This window comes from Acomys minous, assembly GCF_964271855.1.
Source record: "Acomys minous genome assembly, chromosome: 8".
In the NCBI taxonomy this organism is placed as follows: domain Eukaryota; kingdom Metazoa; phylum Chordata; class Mammalia; order Rodentia; family Muridae; genus Acomys; species Acomys minous.
Genome location: NC_140489.1, coordinates 15,171,852 through 15,193,905, shown reverse-complemented (window position 1 = coordinate 15,193,905; position 22,054 = coordinate 15,171,852). Strand labels below are relative to the sequence as shown.

Genomic DNA, 22,054 nt, shown 5'->3' with positions numbered 1-22,054 from the left:
TGTCAAAAGAACCTGTAACCAAATAACTGCCCTTCTAGGCACAGGCTTCCCTTAGCCCTGAGCAAGAGTGAGTGTGGGGACCAGGCTAGAGACTGCCACTTTTTGAGCTGAGAAATTTTTTTTTCTGCAGCCTTTCCCTGCAGGTTCCCTGTCACTGAAACATGCACATATACTCACTATGTTAGCATCGCTGACACAGTGTATACTTGGATACGTGGAATAAAATTGTATCTAGGTACAGCCCAGAATTCTTCAATGTTGCAATCCCATCCCTGGCAGCAACTAACTGCATATACAAGCCTATGTATCACATGCACACTCACCAAACATCCTAACTAAAAGCTATCCCTTTAGAAGCATCACTTAAAGACATGAGGCATCTCAAGATGAGTGTGTGATCACCGCAAGTCATGATGCAGCCGGTACTCAGAGCACACAGTGCACTGAGTGAAAGAGCAGATACAGTGTGCAGGACTCCAGCCTCTCTCTATACGTAATTGGACACCTCCATCCGTCACAGCACACTGGCAAATGCTAACACTGGCTATATGAGGACTGCATAACTTAACTTCAACTTTCTTTTTTTACTTGTATTTTCCAAGAACAACAACAAAACAATGGAGAATGGAGGAAAAAGGGGAAATCTTAATTTGTACATAAATTATTCAACATATGCAAATGCAAATGCTGACTTCTATGGCTCTGTGATATGAAGAAAATTTCAAACCTGGCAGATTTAACTCTCTTTTTACATCTAAGGAGCTGAGGCGCAGAAAGATAGATTTCCTTAAAAAAAAAAAAAAAAAGCTCAGCCAGCTGTAGTGGTGCACACCTGTAATCCCAACACTTGGGGAGGCAGAGGCAGGCGGATCTCTGTGAGTTCAAGCCTGGTCTACAAAGCGAGTCTAGGGCAGCCACAGCCAAGGCTACACAGAGAAACCATGCCTGGGGGGTAGGGGTGGGGACAGCACTCAGTTAGAAAAGGCAGATGATATTTGCAGCTTCTATACCTGCTAACACAAAGGACAGTAAAAGAATGAAGAAGAAAGGATAGCATGCTAAGGAGCCTCACTAGCATCAAAAGACAATTTTAATTTTAGTGAACTCCTCCAACTTAGAGCTTAACTATTTGTAAAGAAACTAGAAACAGGCCCCTCGCGCCCTCACTGCTGGCTGAGCCCAGGCTGTGACTGCTAACAGGCAGAGGGGAGCATAGCCTAGGGCTGTTTGGCTGCCAGGGCTTCGGCCCAGGCTCACCACCCCATAGGAAGTCCCAAGCTCACCATTCTCCAATGCTTTTGAAGCAATTACAAAACTTTAAATAAGAACAGTGAGCTGAGAATACATCCCCCTACCAGAATGGAAGCTCCCTGGCCACTCGTGCAGAGGACACAGGGAGCTGAGCACTATCCCTGCTTGCAGAGCAGCGCAGCATGCACACATCTGGGCTGAGCAGCACTGAACAACAGCAGCTGCCTCCCAGCACCCAAAGCTTACAAACTCCCATTAGTTTTCAGAGTTCCCACTTCAAACAATAGTGTACATTTGTGAGGCTTACCTGAGATGCTATCAAATATTCCTGATCCACTTAGAAAAGACAGGAGCAGATCATCCTGTGATGTCAGAGAGGCTTAGGCCACTTTGGGACATGGGAGGAGGTACACACTCCTACAACTCCCTATGCCTGCTGTAGGAGCCTCACTCAGGTAGCTGAAAACCCAGGCTCCTTGCCTGAATGAGCACTTGGTCCATGGAGTGGGCAGCCAAGTCTTAAAGGCCGACCTGAGTGACTCTCGGTTGTGCTCAGACACCAGGCAGCATGTGGGTACTCTGGCCCTGGCCTGCAACTATCCCTCTGGGCAGCCAGGAGTCAGAGCTCAAACTGCCCAAACTTGAAGGTGGCTGCTTCCCTCAGCACCGCGTTCGCAGTTTAAACAGCACTAACCTCAGAGTCCATCCCTTGCATCTCATTCTTCTCGAGCTGGAACTGCACAAAGTCGTCAATGACATGGAAGAGCTCGGGAGAGACCGCCTTGAAGTACTTGTGGTAGTCATACTTCACAGCCAACGACGCAAAGATGGTGTTGTTGACCAGGGCAGAGCGCAGGTCGGTCAGGACCCCCGGGGAATGCTGCCGTGGGTCTTCATAAAGGTGCTTGGTTATGAGGTAGTCCAAAATCGCATCTCCCAGGAATTCTAAGCGCTGGTAACAATCTGTGCAGAGATCCAAAGTGCAACGGTGAGCCTGCCTGAGCATATGCACTTCTGCACACTGTCTGCGTGGGAGCTGATGAAAAAGTTGCAGTCCTAGGCTCCTTTTCAGACTTCTATAGAGGAACATTTTCATTTACCTTTCTCAGCGAAATTACTGGACATATACTCACTTATGCACCTCGAAGGGTTAACGGCAATTGAGAGCATATTTCTTATACATAAATTAGGTCATATAATCTTCCATGCCCAAACAATATGCTTGTTTTGGAGGGGGAAAAAGCCTCCTTCCAGATACAATCCAAGTCACAGCACCTCTTTCCTTGGATGCTATACTAGCCAGGCAGGCACTGGGCACCACTCTTTGTACACTGCCATCAAGGCAGTGTGTCACCCACTCTCTGCTATGCATCTACGGCATAATTCCTTAATACTTCCAGGCTATATGTTGCAGGGGATAACAGCAGGAAAAACATGTCTTCAACTCAAACTAGACAAGCTGAACCTGACATAAACCACAGGACTAAGAAAGAGCTGTGAACTATGGTAAAATTCCCAGTCAAAAAAGGTTGCTGGCCAGAATGAAAAAGGCCACCAATGCGACTAGCACCTTCATTTGCTCAGAGCCATCAACAGAATCCACTGAGCTGAGGAAAGTGAGGCTGGGACAGAAGTGACCTGCTCCGGAGTATCCAGTGGGTGAACTGGCACGAAGACAAAAGGTAGGCTGGAATCCAGGCTTCACGTTTTCCAGCAGTGTACAGAAACCATGCCGTTTCCTCTCCACAAAGAAAAACAGGCTTTGGTTTGAACCGACACGTTCAGGGTTTATATGCTGTGAACAGCCTTAACCTACACGGCTTTTACTATCCAAACTATAAGCTTTTTATTTTCCTTTGATGTGCTTGATATGTGCATTATTTGGGTTCACAAGCTGGCGCTAACTGGTTCTGGGGCTCACTCTCTTAGGTCTCAGGTCAAGGAGGAGAAAAACACTGCACAATGGGAAGTAATGAGGCCTTCCTGAAGAATGGCTGTTTAATCTCCTCATCTTTAGATTTAAAAAGACCCGAAGAGAGATGCCTTTTTGTCTAGGAACAGCAAAAAGATATGGAAATACATCCCAAATATAAGAGTAAATCAAGAAGCTAAAGCAATGAATGAGCCTGAGAAAGGTATTTAGGTAGGATAAGAGAAGAAACGGCAAACTCCCGAGCTTCAATTCCTAAGCATGCATCATGTGAGATGCCATGTCACAATCACAGGCATTCTTACTCCGCAGCAGTTGGAAACCGTAAGAATTCTGCTTCCTTTTGCCCCCTCCCCGACCCATGCATACTGAGCTAAGACTGTGCATGCATAGATCTTATTTGTGCAAGGCCAGAACAATGCACTAGACACAAAGTTTCCTCCTTGGGGACAGGAGTGTGGCCCTGGGGCTCCTTACCAGTAATAGTGTTGTAGTGGTAAGAGGCATGTGTAAAAGCCTGCAGAAGGTAAGCCTTATTCTTGAATCTGTAGTTGATTTTCTTCTCAAAATTCTCAAACCCAGATATCAGGTGGTTCAGGGTTTTCTCTGCATCTGGATGGTCAAACATACACCTTGGCGGGATCTTCAAGGAGCCGTACTCCAAGTCTTTCCCTGCAGAGGAGCGCAGGCCAGCTGCAGGGGCGGCACAGCTCTCTGAAAGGCCCTTTTGTTGGCTGCTTACGTTCTCCTGAGCAGAGTACAGGGCCTTTTCCGGGCTGGTCCTTTTGATGACTGGGAGCACCTTCAGCCCCAGCGAACAGAGGAAAAGCTGAGCAGCCCTCTCGCCGCAGCTGGTTAAATAGCAGCCCAGCAGGGCCTCCACACAATCTGCTATGCTTTTGTCAGCAATGCACTGCTCCGTGTGCAAGTCGTAAGAGATGGACTGCTTCCCTGTGTCAACGCCACAGTTTTCTTCTGATGGATTCCAGAAACCTACCACAAAGTCATCCTCTTCAACAGCTTTGCTAGGATCCAGATAGCACATCGCATCCCAAGAGCTGTAGTCAAAATCCTCAAGGTCTGAGGAGAACGGCATATTGCCTAAGGAGGATTTTTTGGGCATTTTCCACTCATATGCAGAATCAGAGGTTGAAAAAGGAGAAAGAGAAATTTTCTTCACAAAGGCTCCTGATCCCATTAACATGCTGTCTATAAACTGGATGTGCTCCTGATCATACTCCAGGAAGTCGTCTTCATACTCAGCTTCCTCCTTGGGAGCCCTCCACGTCAGGTCCTCCTCCTCCTCCTCACAGCCCTCACCCAGTTTGCCATTAGCCAGCAAGCAGTCTTTTGTCTGAAACGGGGATGGGGAAGGAGGAGAGACAGAGCTGCTGTTTTAAAAGGGGCTGAAACTCAATAAAAGCAAGGGTTATGGATAATTTCAAATGACAACCACAAATACTAAAAGGCAACTTTTAAAAATCATGGCCATTTGTTTTCAATTAACATAAAATAAGTTATTTAATCATATAAACAAAGTCAAACATGTCCTTTGAATGTTCATTTTCTAAGTTATAAAATGACCTTTATCCAGTATAAATCTGTAAGTGAAGAATTCTCAACATGGATAAAGTTAAAATTGATGTCCACCATGCAAAACGTCAACTGAGCAGCCTGATTCTGCAAGGACATAAGAGCCCTCTTGTGCCAATCAGAGACCTTCCACTTAGCTAACAGAGTTTGAAAACAGCTGACTTTCAAACCGACAAAATAAAATTCCAGATGTAGAAAGAACATTATCTTTTCAATTAAGAGTATAATATAAAAACAGACAAAATTATTTCTACAAACCGTCACCACTAAGAACTACAGGCGGCATTACAACAGTTTCTCTCCTACTACCACTTCAAATCAAAAAGCATTTGCTACAATGTGAAACTAAACTGCTTTGCTTAAAAAACACACGTGACCACTGAAAGAGGGTGTGAATTGGGGAAATTATTCTTTCACCCTCTATTCTGAGCTGTGGGGCTCAGGCCAACAGACCATAGTAGACAAGATAGGATAAAATTTACCTTAACAAGAACCATAACAATCCCACTTCTGTCAGAAAACTTTGCTAACTGCAAGTTCTTCGGCAAAAGCTTGTTTGTGAATGACAACCTAAATAATGGGCTGTGACTTGGCACTGACGTAATCTTCCTGTGATGCTAAGAAGATGCCCAATCTCTACTTTGCCATAAACACAAACTCATGCGTGGACAGCCGCCCCCACTTTCCTTGCGGACAACTTGGGAAGTAAACTTCAACTTTGATTGGAAAAACTTTCCAAAGTATCCAGACAAAATGCTCTCAAAGTGTTTCCTCAAGTATTTTAAAATAGGCACAGGTTTCATTTTAAACCAAACTCAAAAGAGATAGAAACTCTGCATTTGCCTGAAAAAATAAAATAGCAGCAAGTCTAACAATGTAATCACATACAATCTACTAAACAACCACACCAAAAAACTCTTTGAAAAATGAAAACACCAAACTGTCAACAGGGAACACTGCTGCTCTTGCCAGACGATCTGGGCTCCCAGCGCTGACACCCAGCGCACACCCATCTGTAACGCTAGTCGCAGGTGACCCTCTTCAGGCCTTTACCAGTACCAACATCTACAAGGTGCACAGACACGCACGTAGGAAAACACTAAGAAAGCAGCAAATCTCAGGAAACCATAGCCTGTCAAAACCTTTTGACTTTTCCAAGAAAGCATGAGAGGTTTAGACTATTACTTATTTCCATTTGTTTTGTTTGAGACAAAATTTCACTGCACAGCCTTGAGTGGCCTGGAACTCACTATGTAAATGAGGCTGGCCTCAAACTCAAAGATCCTCTGCATCCCAGGCGATGGGAGAAAAAGCCCGTGCCACTACACCAGCTTTATTATTTGGGTCTTAAGACAAAAATGAACTAAATTTAAATTATTCAGCCTGAGCTTTTAAATTGCAAAGTTTCTACATAAGTCTTTGTATCTCTGTAACATGGCTGCCTCCAGTGACCCTGGGCTGTCTTTTGTATCCCTGCCACTGTGCACACTCTTTCTCTTCACAAGGGGGGGGTTATACTTCAAAAATGCTCTCCAAAGCTCAAGAAACATCTGAAGAGTAGGTATCTCTTAACAGTACAGTCTGCTTGAGCTGCCCTCACCCTCCCTTCTAGGAGGCACTCAGAGACTGAGGTGTAACCCAGGTATAGACTGGAAGGACACAAGCCAAAACCACTCTGTGATTCCCTAGTAAGTGAGTATAGTAAGGATTCAGATGAGGGCCTGAGCAGTGTGTTAGTGCATTCTAGGAACTGAAGTGCTGAGTCAGCAGAGGGCAAGAAACAGAAGTCCACACTGCAACATGTAACTCAAGAAAAGCCCTACCTGTCACTGCTACCTAAAGGATCAAATATGTGGATAGAAAAAGAGGCTTGCACGAAAATGAAGTACTTTTCCTTAGGTTCAACCAGTCTACATACTTTTCTACTAAGGGGTGTGTGTGTGTGTGTGTGTGTGTGTGTGTGTGTGTGTGTGTGTGTGTGTGTGTGTGTGTGTGTGTGTGTGTGTGTGTGTGTGTGTGTGTGTGTGTAATCTAAATTAATAGCAAATGTCATCCTCAGACCTAATTTGCATTAAAAATACTCTTAATGTTTTTACATCTAAGTTGCACTTCTGTGGTAAGTCAACTCCTACTTGAGGTTACAAATACAGTCAGCAAACAGGCCTACATCAGAGCAGCCTCACAGACCACTGGGACTTATTGGGACAGAAACATCAGAAACAAGGCACGAAGAAGATGCTATTTAGATGCCCGTAAAAGAAATGGTGTTATCATTATCAACCTGAAGTACAAATGAAGTAGCACGAGCCCATTTATCATCAATACAAACTAAACCTGGCAAGCGGAGTTGCCCGAACAGATGGGACCTTCAAAGTCCAAGACAGCTCTCTCTCAGCCATGAGCGCAGGGCACACAAGCCTCCCAGCTGCCCCCTGGTGGCTTCAGGACAAGACAAAGGAAGCTCTGGCTGCTACAGAGATGAGTCTTAACTCTCTGGCCAGGCTTAAGTTGAGTTACAGTATACTGCAACTCTCCCACATGTCAGTGTTGTCCAGCTGGCAAGAGGGAACAGTCCCAAGCTAGCCCTGAACTGCACAAGGCAGTCTGTGCTGAGCTGAATTCTTCCAGACACAGCCTGGAGGCCACAGGTCACTGCAAAGTCACTTCAACAAACGGCTAAGGAGACACTGTAACATGAGAATAAAGGAATCCGAGAGGGGTCTCATTTTATTTTCAGTGGAAGCATAACAAATTTTATGCCTCCTGAAAAGGGAGGCAACAGAAATTACACTCCACCAAAGCCAATACTATTTCTAAAGTCACAGAGAGCACACATGAAATATCTGCTACATGGTAAACACACGGCAGAAAACAAAATTCTTCAGTCAACAGAAACAAAAATTCTTGATGCTGAGAGCTTACCATTTCATCCTTTTCCCATTTCTCGGCATTACTTTTGTCTTGGTTTACGACATAACCAGGAGGAAGCCAGTTCACAGGAGGATCAAATATCGACACCACCATGCGGCTGGGCAGCCCCTTCTTCTTGCCAAGGCGATATAGGTTACAGTTGCTGACCTTTGGCAGAAAAGAGTCACAAACACACATGGCCATAAATGGTCATGGCTGGAAAACATGGCAAGCCAGTACAATTTATGCCAAAGCTTTTATATTGCACAAATGTTCACCAGTTAAAAGGAGTACACAGTGACAACAACTCTAAATTTCCAAGTATTGGCTATCCTTTAGTATCAACAAATCAATATTTAATGCAAAATGAAATCCACAAAAACTCAATGTATACAAATTCCTTTCGTTATGAATGTGTCAAAGAAAGGGTTCAATTTGAAGGTTTTAAAGCACAGACTGATGATATGAAATGCAAGATGACAAGTGGAACTGGGAGCAGAAGATGTCAAGATTTGGGAACTCAAGATGTCGCAATATTCTTAATGAGTAAAAGGACGGATAAGCTAGAAGGTGAGTCCTGTCACCGTATCTCTGGAATCTAAGAACCAGTGTGACTTCAACCTCAAATACTGGTCCTTTATTGTGGGTACTGAAATAAGGCACTGGAATAAGGTGCTAAAGAACACGTGTTGTAGCCAGGCATGATGGTACACATCTTTCATCCTAGCACTCAGGGAGACAGAGGAAAGTGGATCTCAGCGAGTTTGAGGCCAGCCTGGTTTACAGTGAATCCAGCCAAGGCTACACAGAGAAAGCATCACTGAGGCAGCTTTACCACCTTTCTTCTAGTCCTTTTGCTTTCCCCAATGGGTCTTCCACCTCCCTAATTTACTTAACACACGACATTTCTGTCTAGCTTTCATTTGGAGACTAGGGTCTAACACTGTCAGTCTCATTCCAGTTTCTAAAAACTTACTGGAACACTCCAGGAGCCTTTCTATGTAACTCAAGTACCGCTTAGCCAGCACCTGGTACCCACAAAGAGCATGGCCAGGCAGTCTGGGAAAAGCACGCAGAGGGACAGAGAAGCAGTCCTTGCAACGTGTACAGACTAGCAGACAGACAGCTCTGCTTGGGACCACCACATGCCAAAACATTTGCCAACTGTCTACCATGGAGCCAATGCACATAAATGCTGGTTTCCTTTTCCACATTATATAAGAGCATCCCAAGACAAAGAGGGCAATAGGGCACAGAGGAGGGGAATGTTCCAAGTCAAGAGAAATGCTCAGTGGACTGGAAAAGATACAACTTGGTATGAGGCAAAATTCAAAAGAGAGAGCCAGCAGGTGGCAATGAGGACAGACCACAGGGAAGGCTAGCTTGAGCAAAGACAGTGAGCTGTGCAGTGAGCATGAAGCTTGTGTTGAGAGTGGCAAGCCATGCGAAACACACCTTGACACCAGGCAAAAGATGAAGTTTTGAAATGTTAAAGTAATATCTTTCTTGCCTAATAGCGTCCAGCATTCTTTCTTTTGCTGACTATGACCTTCTTCCTGCAGTAACCTGAGAGCTTCCTCGATGTCTTCCTCCCATCACCTGTCACTGCCACTGCCCACTATTCCAAGCTGGCACAGTTGTCAGGGCATCACAGCGGTGGCCTGTCTTAAGAACACTGGGAAGGCAGCCAGCAGGTGTGTGGCCTCTAGTCTCAGACACACGATCCTAAATATCTGGGACTAGTGAGTAACCTGACACAAGCTAATCCCACTGTCTGGGCATCAGTTTCTTCTCTGCAAAATGGTGTCACATCTAACTACAAAAAGGCTGCAGAAAAGAGTAAGTGTCCTCTGTAAAATGTTCACAAGTCTGGTGTTCAGAAGCAAGCTGCCAAGACTGCGACAAGCAAGAGGCCCACAGCCACACTGTGTGCTAAATCCCAGCTCTGCCACCCAGCTGCAGTGTGTTATGGGGCAAGTTAGCCTCTCCTGCTTCACTATGCTTGCCTACCAAAATGGGATATAAAGACATGCACCTCTCTAGGTTGTCAGAAAACCCAAATTAGCCTGTGCACTTCTCTCTGTGTGCCCACATGTACAACTTACGTAAAGGGGCTAGAGGCTAGTAGAACAAGCAGCTTGCTGAGGTAAAATGATTGTTTCTTCTGAAATTACCACTCACCTCAGTCCCTTCCTTTTAGCTCCTTTTTTCTGCTTTTGGCTTGACCGTTCTCTTCAGCCCACACTGAATCCAGTGCCACATCACTCTTTATTGAGTGCTCTATTAGCAGTAACATCTTGCTCAAAATTCCTCTAAAGTATCTACAGCACGCACACCACGGACAACCTCCTCTGTCAAATTCTCTGCATGCATCCTCCCTCAGCTGGTTCTCAGTCCCCACGGTCACTGCTTTCTCCCCTGAGTGCTACCACACTCTGCAGATCCTTAGCTTTGTTGCGCTATATGGTTTCCTGTGAGTACCTTCTCTGACTCACAAGAGGTAGTCCATCTTTCTCAATGTTAGGTCATTAGCAGATTTGTAAATTGTCAAACTGTTATATTTTATGCTATTTAAATATTTTACCTTAATTACTGTTCTTCCATACTAAGTTTATGAACTAAGGTTAGAAACAGATCTCAGCGGGTAAAGGGCTTGCTCTGCAAGCACAAACACCTGAGTTTGGGTCCCTGGCACCAAAATAAAAGCCAGGCAGTGGTACTTTCTATGATCCCCAGTGCTGGTGGGGACAACTACACAAGACAGGCAGGATTCCAGGGGCTCACTGACAAGTCAAGCTCAATCAGTGAATTCCAAGCTCCGAGAGAGGCCCTGCCTCAAAGAGTAAGGTGGAGATTGATAGAAGACACCTGATGTTAACCTGCAGCCTGAATACACAGGTGAGCATACTTGCATGCTTGTGCGTATACATGTAGGAAAATAAAAACAACTTACTCTTCCTTGGGACTGGGGAGCAACTGCTCAGAACTATGGGGCACCACTGTCTACACTGGGTAAGGCCTGATGCTCTTCCCTTGTCTGGCTCCCTGAAACATGGATGAAGTGCAGTTCTTGGGGCTGCATCTTACTCACACGCACACAGCCGTTCAGAGCACTCTCCTCACTAAAGGCTCAACAGCCAAGGCTGAAGCACACACCCCTGAGCAGTAAACACTGCCAATTTCCCACCCCCTCAGGGCCTAAGAGTTCCACCCATTTGCACAAAGAGGTTTCTTTAAACTGAACTTCTTTTAATAGAGAAGTCCAACCCCACAGCCTGGCTGTACTGCTGGTATACAGCTCTCATGTCAGCTACTGGGCAACGCCCCCATGGGCTTGGCTGGCCCTAGTGGATTAGAATGAGTAGCAGCTGCATTGACTCATGGGCATCTCAGTTGGTAACTTGCCCCATTTTCAGGCACTCTGAAGAAGCAACAGCTCAGAATAAGAACTGTCCCTTACCTTTTTGCTTCTCATATATGAAAGGCGGCCCTCGTGGGCATCAGGGTAAGTGCAAAACAGATATGTGGTGATAGCATGCTTTAAAAAGGAGTCGCCAAGCATCTCAAGCCGCTCCAGGTTAAACCCATCACTAGCATTTGACAGTGTCAAAGCCTGAAGAATCAGTCCAGGGTTAGGGCCAAGAGTCCTCGAGGAGTACCCAACAGAGGGGCTCTGCTCAGAATCCATCCTGTCCTTGAGTGCTTTAACAGCATTCATCACAGCAGGCATCATGGACACTGCGGGGCTTCCATCTGAGGTAGATGTGTTAGCGTTTCCATCAAGGTATTTATTACTCAATAGAGTACATTCATTGCTGGGCTTGGGCTGGTTCTCATAATTGTATAAATTCTGAATGAGATATGAGGTAGTTGGTTGTACAGGTATTTCCTGCTTGAAGTAATTCAGCTGATTTCCTTGGCAAAAGTCTCTGTTAACTAAATCATAACTGCCATTGGCAAGATTTTTATTGTAAGAAAGACCATTAATTGCTGTAAGATCCGTTGACACGTCAATTTGGAGCTTACCAGGCGACCCGGCAGGTGACCTTCTGCAGTTCACAGACACTTGGTCATGGTTGTCTAAGGAGGTTCTAGTAGCACCTTGATGTGCAGCATTTTCAGGGACTACAATTGTGCTGTGCTTACAGTAATTACCATTTTCAGCCAACGAGGAGTTACAAGTTGAGATGAAAGATTTGCTATCAATAGATTTTTTCCACCCGAAGTCTAAGTTAGGGTATCTGCAAAGACATTTTTATAACTTTCTATCACTCCTCCAAAGGGTAAGCTTAAAACAGCAGCATCTTACAAACACAGCAAGCAACTCCAAAACAAAATCCTCCTGAGAAGAAAAACACATTTCCAAGCTTAGAGGAACACGACCGGGACTCTGCACAGCTCTAATGCAGACAGCTTACTGTTCTGACCTCTGCTGGAGAGGATCCAAGATGGAGGCTGCTGCTGACCTGGAACCCCAACTTAGCGGCTCACCACAAGCTTTCTGCTTAACCAAGCGAACAGCTTCACGCAACTTACAAATGCCCTCTGTGCCTCGATTTCCGCACTTGGAAACGTGGCCAATCCATCCTACCCGAGGATGGCCACAGAGTGTATTATTTAAACTAGTGGTCCAGACTGTATCCAGTTCTCACTGCTATAACTGTGAGCGACTATTATTTACGTTATCATACTGAAAGGTCTTAACAATCCCTAGAACCATCTATATAACCAAAATTAATTTGAGTGATTAAGTAAAACATGTCTTTGATATACAGAACTTGACTAACATAAAAAAAATGATAAAGATTAGAACAAGGGGAGGCTGCTGCTCACTAACATGTAATTAGTCTTTGAGAAGAAAGTCTTTGATGTTTTCACCCTCATTTCAGCATCACCACTAAAGAAGAAATGATTCTGTCTCAGAAGCTTGCCTCTCTAATTTGACAAGAACAAAGGGTTCAGTGGCCCAAGCTCCTACTTAAGGGACAAGCAATACAGTTCCTTTTCATATCTTAAATGTCCACATTTTTTTTTCATCTTTTAGAAATTATAAGGAAAATGAGATTTTTAACTTAATTCCATTTTGTTGCAAATTAAATTTTTGGCCAGCAACACAGGCATACCTAAAATCCGCAGGAAGTGATCTGACTCCCACGCCAGCATCGCTGGCTGTCTGAGCTCTTAGTTCCTCTGCAGTCAGAAGGCAGTGAAGGCGATAAAGGATGCTGGGGAGACAAACTGCTTTTCTCCACAGTGATGCTGGGATTGGATGTATAGCACAGAGTTCCGGAACCAGTATCTTTGAGTAAGAAGATAAATACAGGCTGGTAAATATAAAGCACATACAAATAATAGTAAAAAGACCAACTGTACTATGGAATAATAATGAAAACCATAAATGCTAGTAATATCTAACTTTTAAAAATAACCCTTTATACCAAAGTGATTTATGAGGGTGAGTCCGTGATGCATCAATGGATCAAGGACAAAAGCAAAACTCAATTTTTACCAAATGGATGTTCAAAATAAATGCAATATCCATGGTGACTTCCCAGAAATTCACTAGTCATTGTTATCTTGATAATATGTTATTGAGACCTCAAGAAAAAAAAATAGGTCAAGTTTGAGTAGGTTGTATTTATGTATGTATGTAACAATTAATGAAAAAGGGGGACATGAATTTGAAAGAGAGCAAGAAAGGGTAAATAGGAAAGGAGGAAAGAGAAGAGGGAAATGATCTAATTATTACCTCAAAAAACTAAAAGTACCAATTCAAAAAATACAAAGTCACACTAGTTACACTCATTACCTGCTTATTCTGCAGACTTTCCCATTTGGCTTTCCTCTTTTCAGCACTGCTTAGAGGAAGTGCTTTTCCCTTCTGATTCAAATGCCGAGGTGTCAAAAGGTTAAGTCTACAAAAATGTCAGAACAATTTTATCAAACAAGCAAATGAAATACACCCTCACAGTGACTGGAATTCCAACTTTGGTATGCTTACAAATTGCCTAAGGAGCTCCTTCAGCACAGTTCTCTACAACCCAGGCAAGTCTTTGTGCAAATGGTCTCTTTATCTCTGAGTCTATGGGTAGGCCGAGGTACAAGTGACCCTGCAGCACCTGTAGCCCTGACCCCTAGAGAGTAGGCCTCCTGTGCAACCTAATGTCATCTTTGCAACTCTTACCTGGAAGAGGTGTGGTCAACATCCAGCAGCGGCTGGTTGAGATTGGTCAGGTCAAGGTTATACTTTGTTTTATAATATTCTGCAAAAGTCTCATACTCAGGGGAAGGGAATTTACTGAGCGGGGTAAGATCAGTGTACACATCTGCTACATAAAATCGATGCGGCTGATCAAAATTGCGGTATCTGGAAATAAAGAAAATCAATCATGTTGCCTTTCGTGTAAGTAAACTGTCTTCAAAGTACAATTGTTTTAACATGGAAACAATTCATTAAGAATTCAAAAAGTTAAATGAAAATAACATTAATGAGAATTTAAATTCCAAAAGTTGTATTTCAAGAGTTTGAGATTAAAAACTATACTTTTATTAAGTAAAATAGGCTCTCCATTTTGCCCTCTTGTTCTTCTTGTTGTTCCTTTGACAACATGAAAAGCTAAATGGTTCCTTCAGCTATTTGCTTAATCAATACAATCAAAATTGAAAACTTAGTAATATCCAACTAGATCCTCTTTGCATGTGACAATGTTCAACACTAGGTAATCTGACAGAAGATGGACTCATTACCTATGAGAGTGATAGTGTAGGGAGATCTTTAAGAAGGGACAAAAGGTACAACTATGGAGGAAAACAAATCAGAGTCAACCAACCAGCACTCTACCTCTCTGTGAAGTGTTCTGACTTAATTTACTGGTTCACGACTCCATTCCCTTCTTGTGAAGTGGTGTTCTTCCCACCCTCACCAGGCTTAGTGACAAGAATTCTCATGGAAGCTTAAGGCACAAAATACGGTTCCCAATGAAATTCTCTAGTAAGATTTTGGTACTAAAGAAATGAGATTTTTTAAAAAAGACTATCAATATTATTTATGTAAGAAATAATATTTTTCACAGAGTAAATAATTTCACCTGCAATGATTTTTAGGGGTTGGTTTTCAATGAAGTGAATGGAGAGATGCCTTTATCTTGGCTAGCTCTCCATGCTGGTGTCACTGCCCACATCCATAGCCATAGGGATAAGCACACCCTTTGAGGCAAGCACCACTGCTATTTTCCTTCCCACTGAAACACCTACCTTGGAATGATAACTGCATCTTGGTAATCTTCTAACTTAAAAACAAATGGTGTTTCTTTTGAATACTTAGTGCTGGGAATGCCTATACGAGCTTCAGACTTCTCAATATCCTCCATGAATTTAAAGTCAATGTCCAAAGTGCTGGAGCCATCAACTTAAGGAAGAAAAAGATGTGTTAAATACGTGTCTTTAGCATGTTAAATACAACACAGGTATGAGTCCTATTTAAGGTATACTAACGTGAGTCTACAGCTATCCAAGTAAAGAGTATTCATAGGACACACACTGGCCCCACTCCCCAGTAAGACCCTTACTGTCCAGCTACGCCAACCCACCACTGGCACTCGGGCCCCTCCTTACCAACATTAAGAGGTAGAACACAGTATGCTGACTCAGCGCCGGTGGGTTTAAACTCCAGGGCAGGCTTTTCAAGCCGGAGAATGTGTGAGAATATATACTGGTGGAGTCTTGTAATCAGCTCAAGCATTTGTTGAGACAACGTGAAGCCAGACTTCTTCAGCTCGATGGATATGGTGACCTCTCCAGAGCGTGTATACACAGGAAAGTGAGGAATCTTAGCCAAAAACAGAGCAAAGCACCTTCAGTCGACAGGTCCTGTAACTGCATTACTTTACTCAATTCCCAGGTCCTAAGCGGCACTTTCAACAGCCACAGTGAAGGGTTTACCTGAGGTATGGGTTTGGCTGTCAGGATCCCAAAGCATCTTGTGGTGTCCTCAGGAGGGTAGAGCTTCCTCCGCCTGAAGTTGAGCTCATCAGGGAGCGGGGTGGTTAAGACCATCCCTATCACATACAGGTAACAAGGTTGATCGGGTTTGGGGTAACTCTCCCTCAAGCACTCTGGAATCTAGAGTTGGAAAGAAGAGCGAGTTAAACAGCCTTTGTTCTAGACACTAGCAAGAAAAGACATTTATTTCTGGCTGTAAAAGCATCAGCAGCTCAGATGGTCCTCAGTGGTAAGGGAAGCAGTAGCACTTCTCGGGTCTGGGATTCACACTAGCCCAAATTTACCTAGGCTATAACACACTGCTCATTACGGCTTTATGGAACATCAAAAAGTGTGTAAAATGGTCTTTTAAAAAAATTAAATCATTTGATCTGTCTCTATTGACTGAAAACACTTTTATTCCATGGGTTTTCAAACTTGTACTCAACACAGAGTATCAGAAAGTAAAGATAGACCGGTTTTAAATATTGAGTCTAACCCCGTCGCTCAAGATAGCATGCAGATGTGCTGTATGGCTTCTAAAACCATTTTATTAACAGATTATCTTTGTCACTGTACAAGTTACATTACCTCAGAACCAATGGGAAGAAAAATCTACACTTTTCAGCACAAATGGAATCATATAAAATAGACGGCGCTGAAGTATGTGTGAGAGAGGGAGGGATAGAAGGAGAAGGAATCTGGTTTTGCTCAGTTACTACAATGGGACCATCTTTCACACGTGTCATTTAAAAATTTTTACTACCTTTATTTATTTGACAGAGAGGGAGGGAATGGGCATGTGTGTGATGGCACATGTGTGACACATGCTTGTGGCAATCGGAGAACAGCCTGTCAGAGCCAGTTCTTTCCTACCATGAAGGTCCTAGGGACTGCATTCAAGGCACCAGGCCTGCTGAGCTGGCTCTCTGGTAATGGTACACCCTTCTACAGCTCTCACTATGAGAGTGAGTCACGATCACGTCACCTCAGCTTTTCTGAGCTTTCAAACTTAACAGACTCATAGATCAGGGTCCCATGGCTCTGCGAGTCACTGGCAAACTGCACGGGTAGTTCAGTTACACCTGTTATCCACTGGCTAAGAGGCAGTTCTGATTACCAGAGAAGACAAAATGGGTTGGTCAAAGAGGAATCAAAGCAGATCACATGTCTGACATCACCAATGGAGTTTACTACAACAAAAGCAAAGCATGCGCACAGTGGGAGGTCGGAGCTTAGACTGAAATGGGTAACATTCAGGATTAGAAAAAAACTCTGATTTTTAAATCTTTAAAAAAGAAAAATGCTTAGCGGGGGTACTGATACTTAAAGTAAGAACTGCAAAAACAAAATAAGAACCAGGTATTTAGGTGAAGATAAAAGACAAGGAAAGTTTGCTTTTGTCTGGAAACCTTATGAGTTTAGTATTTTAAAGAGCAACACTTCTATCAAGCATGAGATGCTGATAGTGAGGCTCTGCTGTGGCATCACAGGTGTGGCAGGCGCTGCTCTGAAATGCCCTCTGTCTACGCCCAGCACAGCTTCCTCCACCTTCTGATGCGCCTGCCCACTTCACCATGTGAGTCAGGACCTAAACAGCAAGGGCCAATAAGGCTAGAGCCATACCACTGAAATAAGTAAGCAAAAGAATGTCTTTTCAAATGAAGGAGTAGAATTTTATAGACGCCTCAAGAGTCCTTTGAAAGGCACGACAAAACCAGCAACAAAACCCAGCAACAGTTAAGGTAAAATAAAAAGGCAGCTCTGGAGAGGCTGTGAATCAGTGGAACAAACTGAGACCCACAGTTGGGCCAAATTACAGTGATCTGGGGAAACATCTGAGCAGACAAATTTAGGATTTCATATAGTAGGAATAACGTGAGAAAGGCTGATTTCCACACAGTTCTAGCCAATACTAACTGCTTTGGGGTAGCACTGCCTTCGCTTGGTGGATCCTGGTCTGCCTGGAACACTGGTCTCCTCTTCGTCATGTAAGTCAAGCTCTTCTTCATATTTAACAGTTTCTTTCCCAACGGGCATCAAATGTTCATCCAGTTCACCTAGATATTTAAGAGCTTTTGTCAGCAAACTAAGTAAATAATCTAAGGCAGCAAGTGAAGGAGTGATGGCAATTAAAGCCCCTTTGCCTTTAAAAATGTAAAAGAGGTGGCTCAGCAGTTAAGAGAACTGACTGCTCTTGTAGAGGACTCGGGTTCAGTTTTCAGCACCCACATGGTGACTCATAACCATCTGTTCTCCAGATACCATGCACACACGTGGTGCAAATGCAGGCAAAGCATGCATACACATAAAATAAATAAATCTCAAAAAGCAATATCAAAGTCACAGCAGATAAAACTTTAGGGGATCTATGTTGACACTCATATGTTCAGCCTGAACAAGCCTGCAAATTCTAAGACTAAAAACAAAATATCAACAGGCCAGTCCCACACATCCTTAAACAGAAACCTTTTGCTTTGTAAAGGAGCATTTTCTTCATCAGTATAGACTAACCTGAGAGTCTAACACACTGACCACACCGGTGGCAGGCTCAGAACCCAACAGAGCATTCTTATGTAGTTTAAAAAACGGTCAAAATCAAAAGCAAAGTGGCAGCTTTTACAGAGAAGCGGTAAAAGTCAAGAGCCCTGGCTGACACTGCATAATCTGAGTACAGAAAATGCACATAAGCCACTGAGGGATAGCAAAAGCAGCAAGTCTAGGCCCGGACAAGCTCCAGAGCCTGCAGAAGGTCTCTGTATGCTCCTGTTGTACAATTCTGTCACTTTTTGCACTCACATACATTTTCCAAACATTTACCTACCAATTTTGTGCAGCTTTTCACAGCAAATGAGAGCTACCACTCTTTCAGCCAGGCGTACACAGCCCATTGGTGGACCCTGAAAAGAAGAACAGAACATCTCCTAGCTTCAGCTTACCAACCCACAGAATAGACTCGTAACCTCTGCCCTGGTACTGCTGACACCCAACTTACCAGAACCAAATGCTTTAGTTTGAAAATACCAACACATTTTTACAACTTATAGCTTTTTTTTTTTTTTTTTTTTTGGTGGTTGTTGTTTGTTTTTCAAATTTTGGTGGTGGTGGGATGAAATCTAGGGTCTCACACAAGGGCTCTACCACTAAGCTACATCCCAGTCCTGAAATAGCCATCTTTTAAAGCCACGTCCAGTCAAAAATGAATTATAACCAAAATGTTACATTTCAAGTAAATGTTCGTTTTAATAAAATTTTACAGTATTATTTTCATTAGTCAACAAATACGTAACAAAAAGGTAAAGACATATTAGAATCTAGCTGTCATATCTATTAATATGGAATAGCTTTCTGTGGACTTAAAGATACTCATTCTGGAACATCTGCAAATTAGTACTGGAACCAAGGAAAGGGCAGTAGTCACAAAAGGCAGCTCTCAGCCAGAGCAGATGAACCACACTTCATGAGTTCTTAGTAACTGCATGCAAAGCCACAGCTAACCAATTTCTCAAAAAAAAAAAAAAACCACCTCAAATTAGTAAGAGCCTGAAGAGAACTTCCGGAGGTCACCATCTGGTGTTCCAAGAGTTTATAGGGTACAGTCTGTAACAAACCTTAGTGTAGAGCTGACTACGCAACTTACAGATGGGTTTTCAAAGTGTAGATTTTAAAACACATTTATAATTTGGATGTCTTAGAGAAGCTAGACACGTCCTAATGGCATATATACTTTAAAGCACGTCACGTCTTTGTCTTAACTTACAACAATGGAGGCTCGAAGAGGTGAGTTAATCGGAAGATAAAGAGTTGAATAAAATGTACCATCAGGCAATTCTCGGGTTCTACATTTGGGAGCTAGATGCGTAAACGGGTCACTTGGTAATCGAGCACAATATCTGTGAAGAAAGGAATTCTCAAGTTGAATCTCCAAATGAGAAATCGACAGAAAACTGTCTCAAAAGTCACAGCATCTCTGGTTGGGCTGCCACTTGCATAAGGAATGTTCTTTGTTGTTCTTGACCTTGAATAAGACAGAACTGGGCACTAGAAATGGATGTGTGTAACCAGGAAACTACATTATTTAATTTCCTTTTAGTTAAAACTGTAGCTTACATCTCAAAGGTCACCCTGCACCTGGCGTTTTGACACTGCACAATAGAGCAGTGTCCTGAGTAATCAATGGGATGCATTTTTACCAGCATTGGTTTCTTCATCTTAGACTAGCCGGCAGCTATGGCATGTGTAAGGAAGGTATCAGGACAGTAGGACAGCCTAGGGTTTAATCAAGAAAGCACCAGAACCAGAAGCTCCATGAGAGGTAGCACAAAATGGTGGCAGAGCAGGCAGCAGACCCAGAGAAAGCTGGTCTAAGGAAGGGGGGCATTGGGAAGGCCAGGACACTGGCAGGGAAAGACCTGTGCAGCTAGGGTGCTCCAAAGACAAGAGAGGCCAGCTGACAGGCAGGCTGAGCACACACATCACACCTGAGTGGAACAGACTTCTCACCACAGGAAAAGGGAAGTGCAAGGGAAAAAGGAAATTGAGAATGACCTAGAGCCCTGTAAAAATGGGGCAGCAGAAGCAAGGGATGAGACAGCAATGTAGAAGTGAATGTGTGCACATGGCACCTAAGTAAGCAGGTGCCTTGCTCTGCTTACAAAGAGGCCTAGTGGTTGGACAGCCGGGTGCCTGCTGATGGTTTAGCTCATCCCCACAGGTTCATTTCCTAACACCACTGTCATTCACTCTCCACTAACAGGAAACAGGACCCCATAGAAAACAGCCACAATTAAAACAGGCAAAGAATGCAGTCCACTTTACATTTTTGTACTGTACGGTGAATTTTCCCTTAGAAATTATGTATGGTTATTATGAATTTGGACTTCATCATAATTAATTGTTTTCCTGAGCTGTTAACACTGCTAAGAACTTAAAAAACAATTTCCAAGCCTAGTTTATATATCAGGATAAATCTCACTTAAGGAGGACTGGAGAGATGGATCAGAGGTTAAGAACACTGTCTGTTCTTCCAAAGGTCCTGCGTTCAACTCTCAGCACCCACATGGTGGCTCACAACCATCTATAATGAGATCTGGTTCTCTCTTCTGGCATGCAGGCATACATGCAGGCAAAACATTATATACATAATAAATAAATAAATAAATCTTTTTTAAAAAGAAAGAAAAAGAAAACTCATTTAAGGGCAAAACAAAGGAGCAAATGTAAGATTTTATTTACCTTTTTACTTGAAAACTCTTTTAGACTTTAAAAGGCTATCAGAGTACAAGGAAATTCTCATTCTGCTCTTCACCCAGATGAATCATTCACGTTTCAAAAAAACAGTCTTTGTAGTCAAAGCATGCAGTCCAGGACCAGAGATCACACCAGGCTGTCACATCCCCCTGTCTTTGATCTTTCCTTCATCTCAGTGATCTTGTTTTGCAACTCTTGAAAATGTTGGGCCTACCCTTTGGAGCCTGACTCTCAACTTGAGTTTCCTTGAGATTTTCCTTACGGTTAAACCCAGCGTACACATTTTTGGCAAACATATCTTGAAGTGATACTGTGCTCAAGCTGTCTTACTATGTTACTATACCTTTATTCTTGGAGGTGACATTTGTCACTAGGTACAGTCTGCCAGTGTCCTACTGTAAAGCTGCCATTTATTCACCTGTGGAGACAGACGTCAACCTGCAACCCGGACAATTAATCTATTCCCTCACCTGTTGATGTGTCCAATGGCAGTGTTGATCGTGACTCGTGGACCCCCATCATCAGGCCTCAGTACATATGGCGGGAAAACATCGTCATCATCTACAACAGCATCGACGTCAGCCTCAGCACCATCCACTGACTTTGAACATTTGTTTCTTAAGATCTGAGCATTCGCAAACAGGATGTAGGGTGAGGAACAAGTATCTTCTTTGCCACATACTAGCTTTCTATCTCTGTCTGTATTGAGAAAACTCTCGACCTAGGCTTGATGGCACAAGGACCATGGGTCCCAGCTGGGCTGAATGATGATAACATCCTATCTCCAAAAAGAACAAAACCAACCAAACAAAAGATTTTTGATGTCTGTTGTGTGACAAATACCACCATCTCTCCATACTTCAAAACTCCAAAGCCATTTGCTGCAGCGAAACTCTCCACAGAATCCTCCCAGCTCCAACAATATGGAAAGATACTGAACAAGGACTATCTGACACTGTGCATGCACGCACAAAGGACACTATTGGTCTCTTGTTGGTAAACTACTGTCTCATCACTCTCCCGCCACAACTCAAACCAATCACTGGCCACTATGCTGTCCATACTTACAGTGCCCTTCCACAGACGCCCTTCTCAAGTGACCAGCACGTCTCCCCACTATTTTACCAGGACATTCACTCT

General features: G+C 43.4%; 1 protein-coding gene across 10 annotated transcripts in view; it reads right to left on the bottom strand.

Moving 5' to 3' along the window:
• DICER1 (dicer 1, ribonuclease III) overlaps positions 1–22,054 on the bottom strand; it is a gene marked incomplete at its 3' end in the record, with an annotated part of 72,473 nt that overhangs the window by 4,945 nt on the left and 45,474 nt on the right. For all 10 annotated transcript variants that reach the window (XM_084793325.1, XM_084793326.1, XM_084793322.1 and 7 more), the window contains 14 exons: positions 21,385–21,539; positions 19,425–19,557; positions 18,489–18,564; positions 17,585–17,724; positions 15,626–15,805; positions 15,299–15,512; positions 14,939–15,092; positions 13,869–14,051; positions 13,494–13,599; positions 12,808–12,983; positions 11,145–11,925; positions 7,697–7,852; positions 3,659–4,535; positions 1,946–2,214 (listed from right to left, as the gene is read on the bottom strand). In XM_084793325.1, coding sequence (XP_084649451.1) covers positions 1,946–2,214; positions 3,659–4,535; positions 7,697–7,852; positions 11,145–11,925; positions 12,808–12,983; positions 13,494–13,599; positions 13,869–14,051; positions 14,939–15,092; positions 15,299–15,512; positions 15,626–15,805; positions 17,585–17,724; positions 18,489–18,564; positions 19,425–19,557; positions 21,385–21,539 — 3,600 coding nt within the window. The remainder of the gene's footprint in view (positions 1–1,945; positions 2,215–3,658; positions 4,536–7,696; positions 7,853–11,144; positions 11,926–12,807; positions 12,984–13,493; positions 13,600–13,868; positions 14,052–14,938; positions 15,093–15,298; positions 15,513–15,625; positions 15,806–17,584; positions 17,725–18,488; positions 18,565–19,424; positions 19,558–21,384; positions 21,540–22,054) is intronic.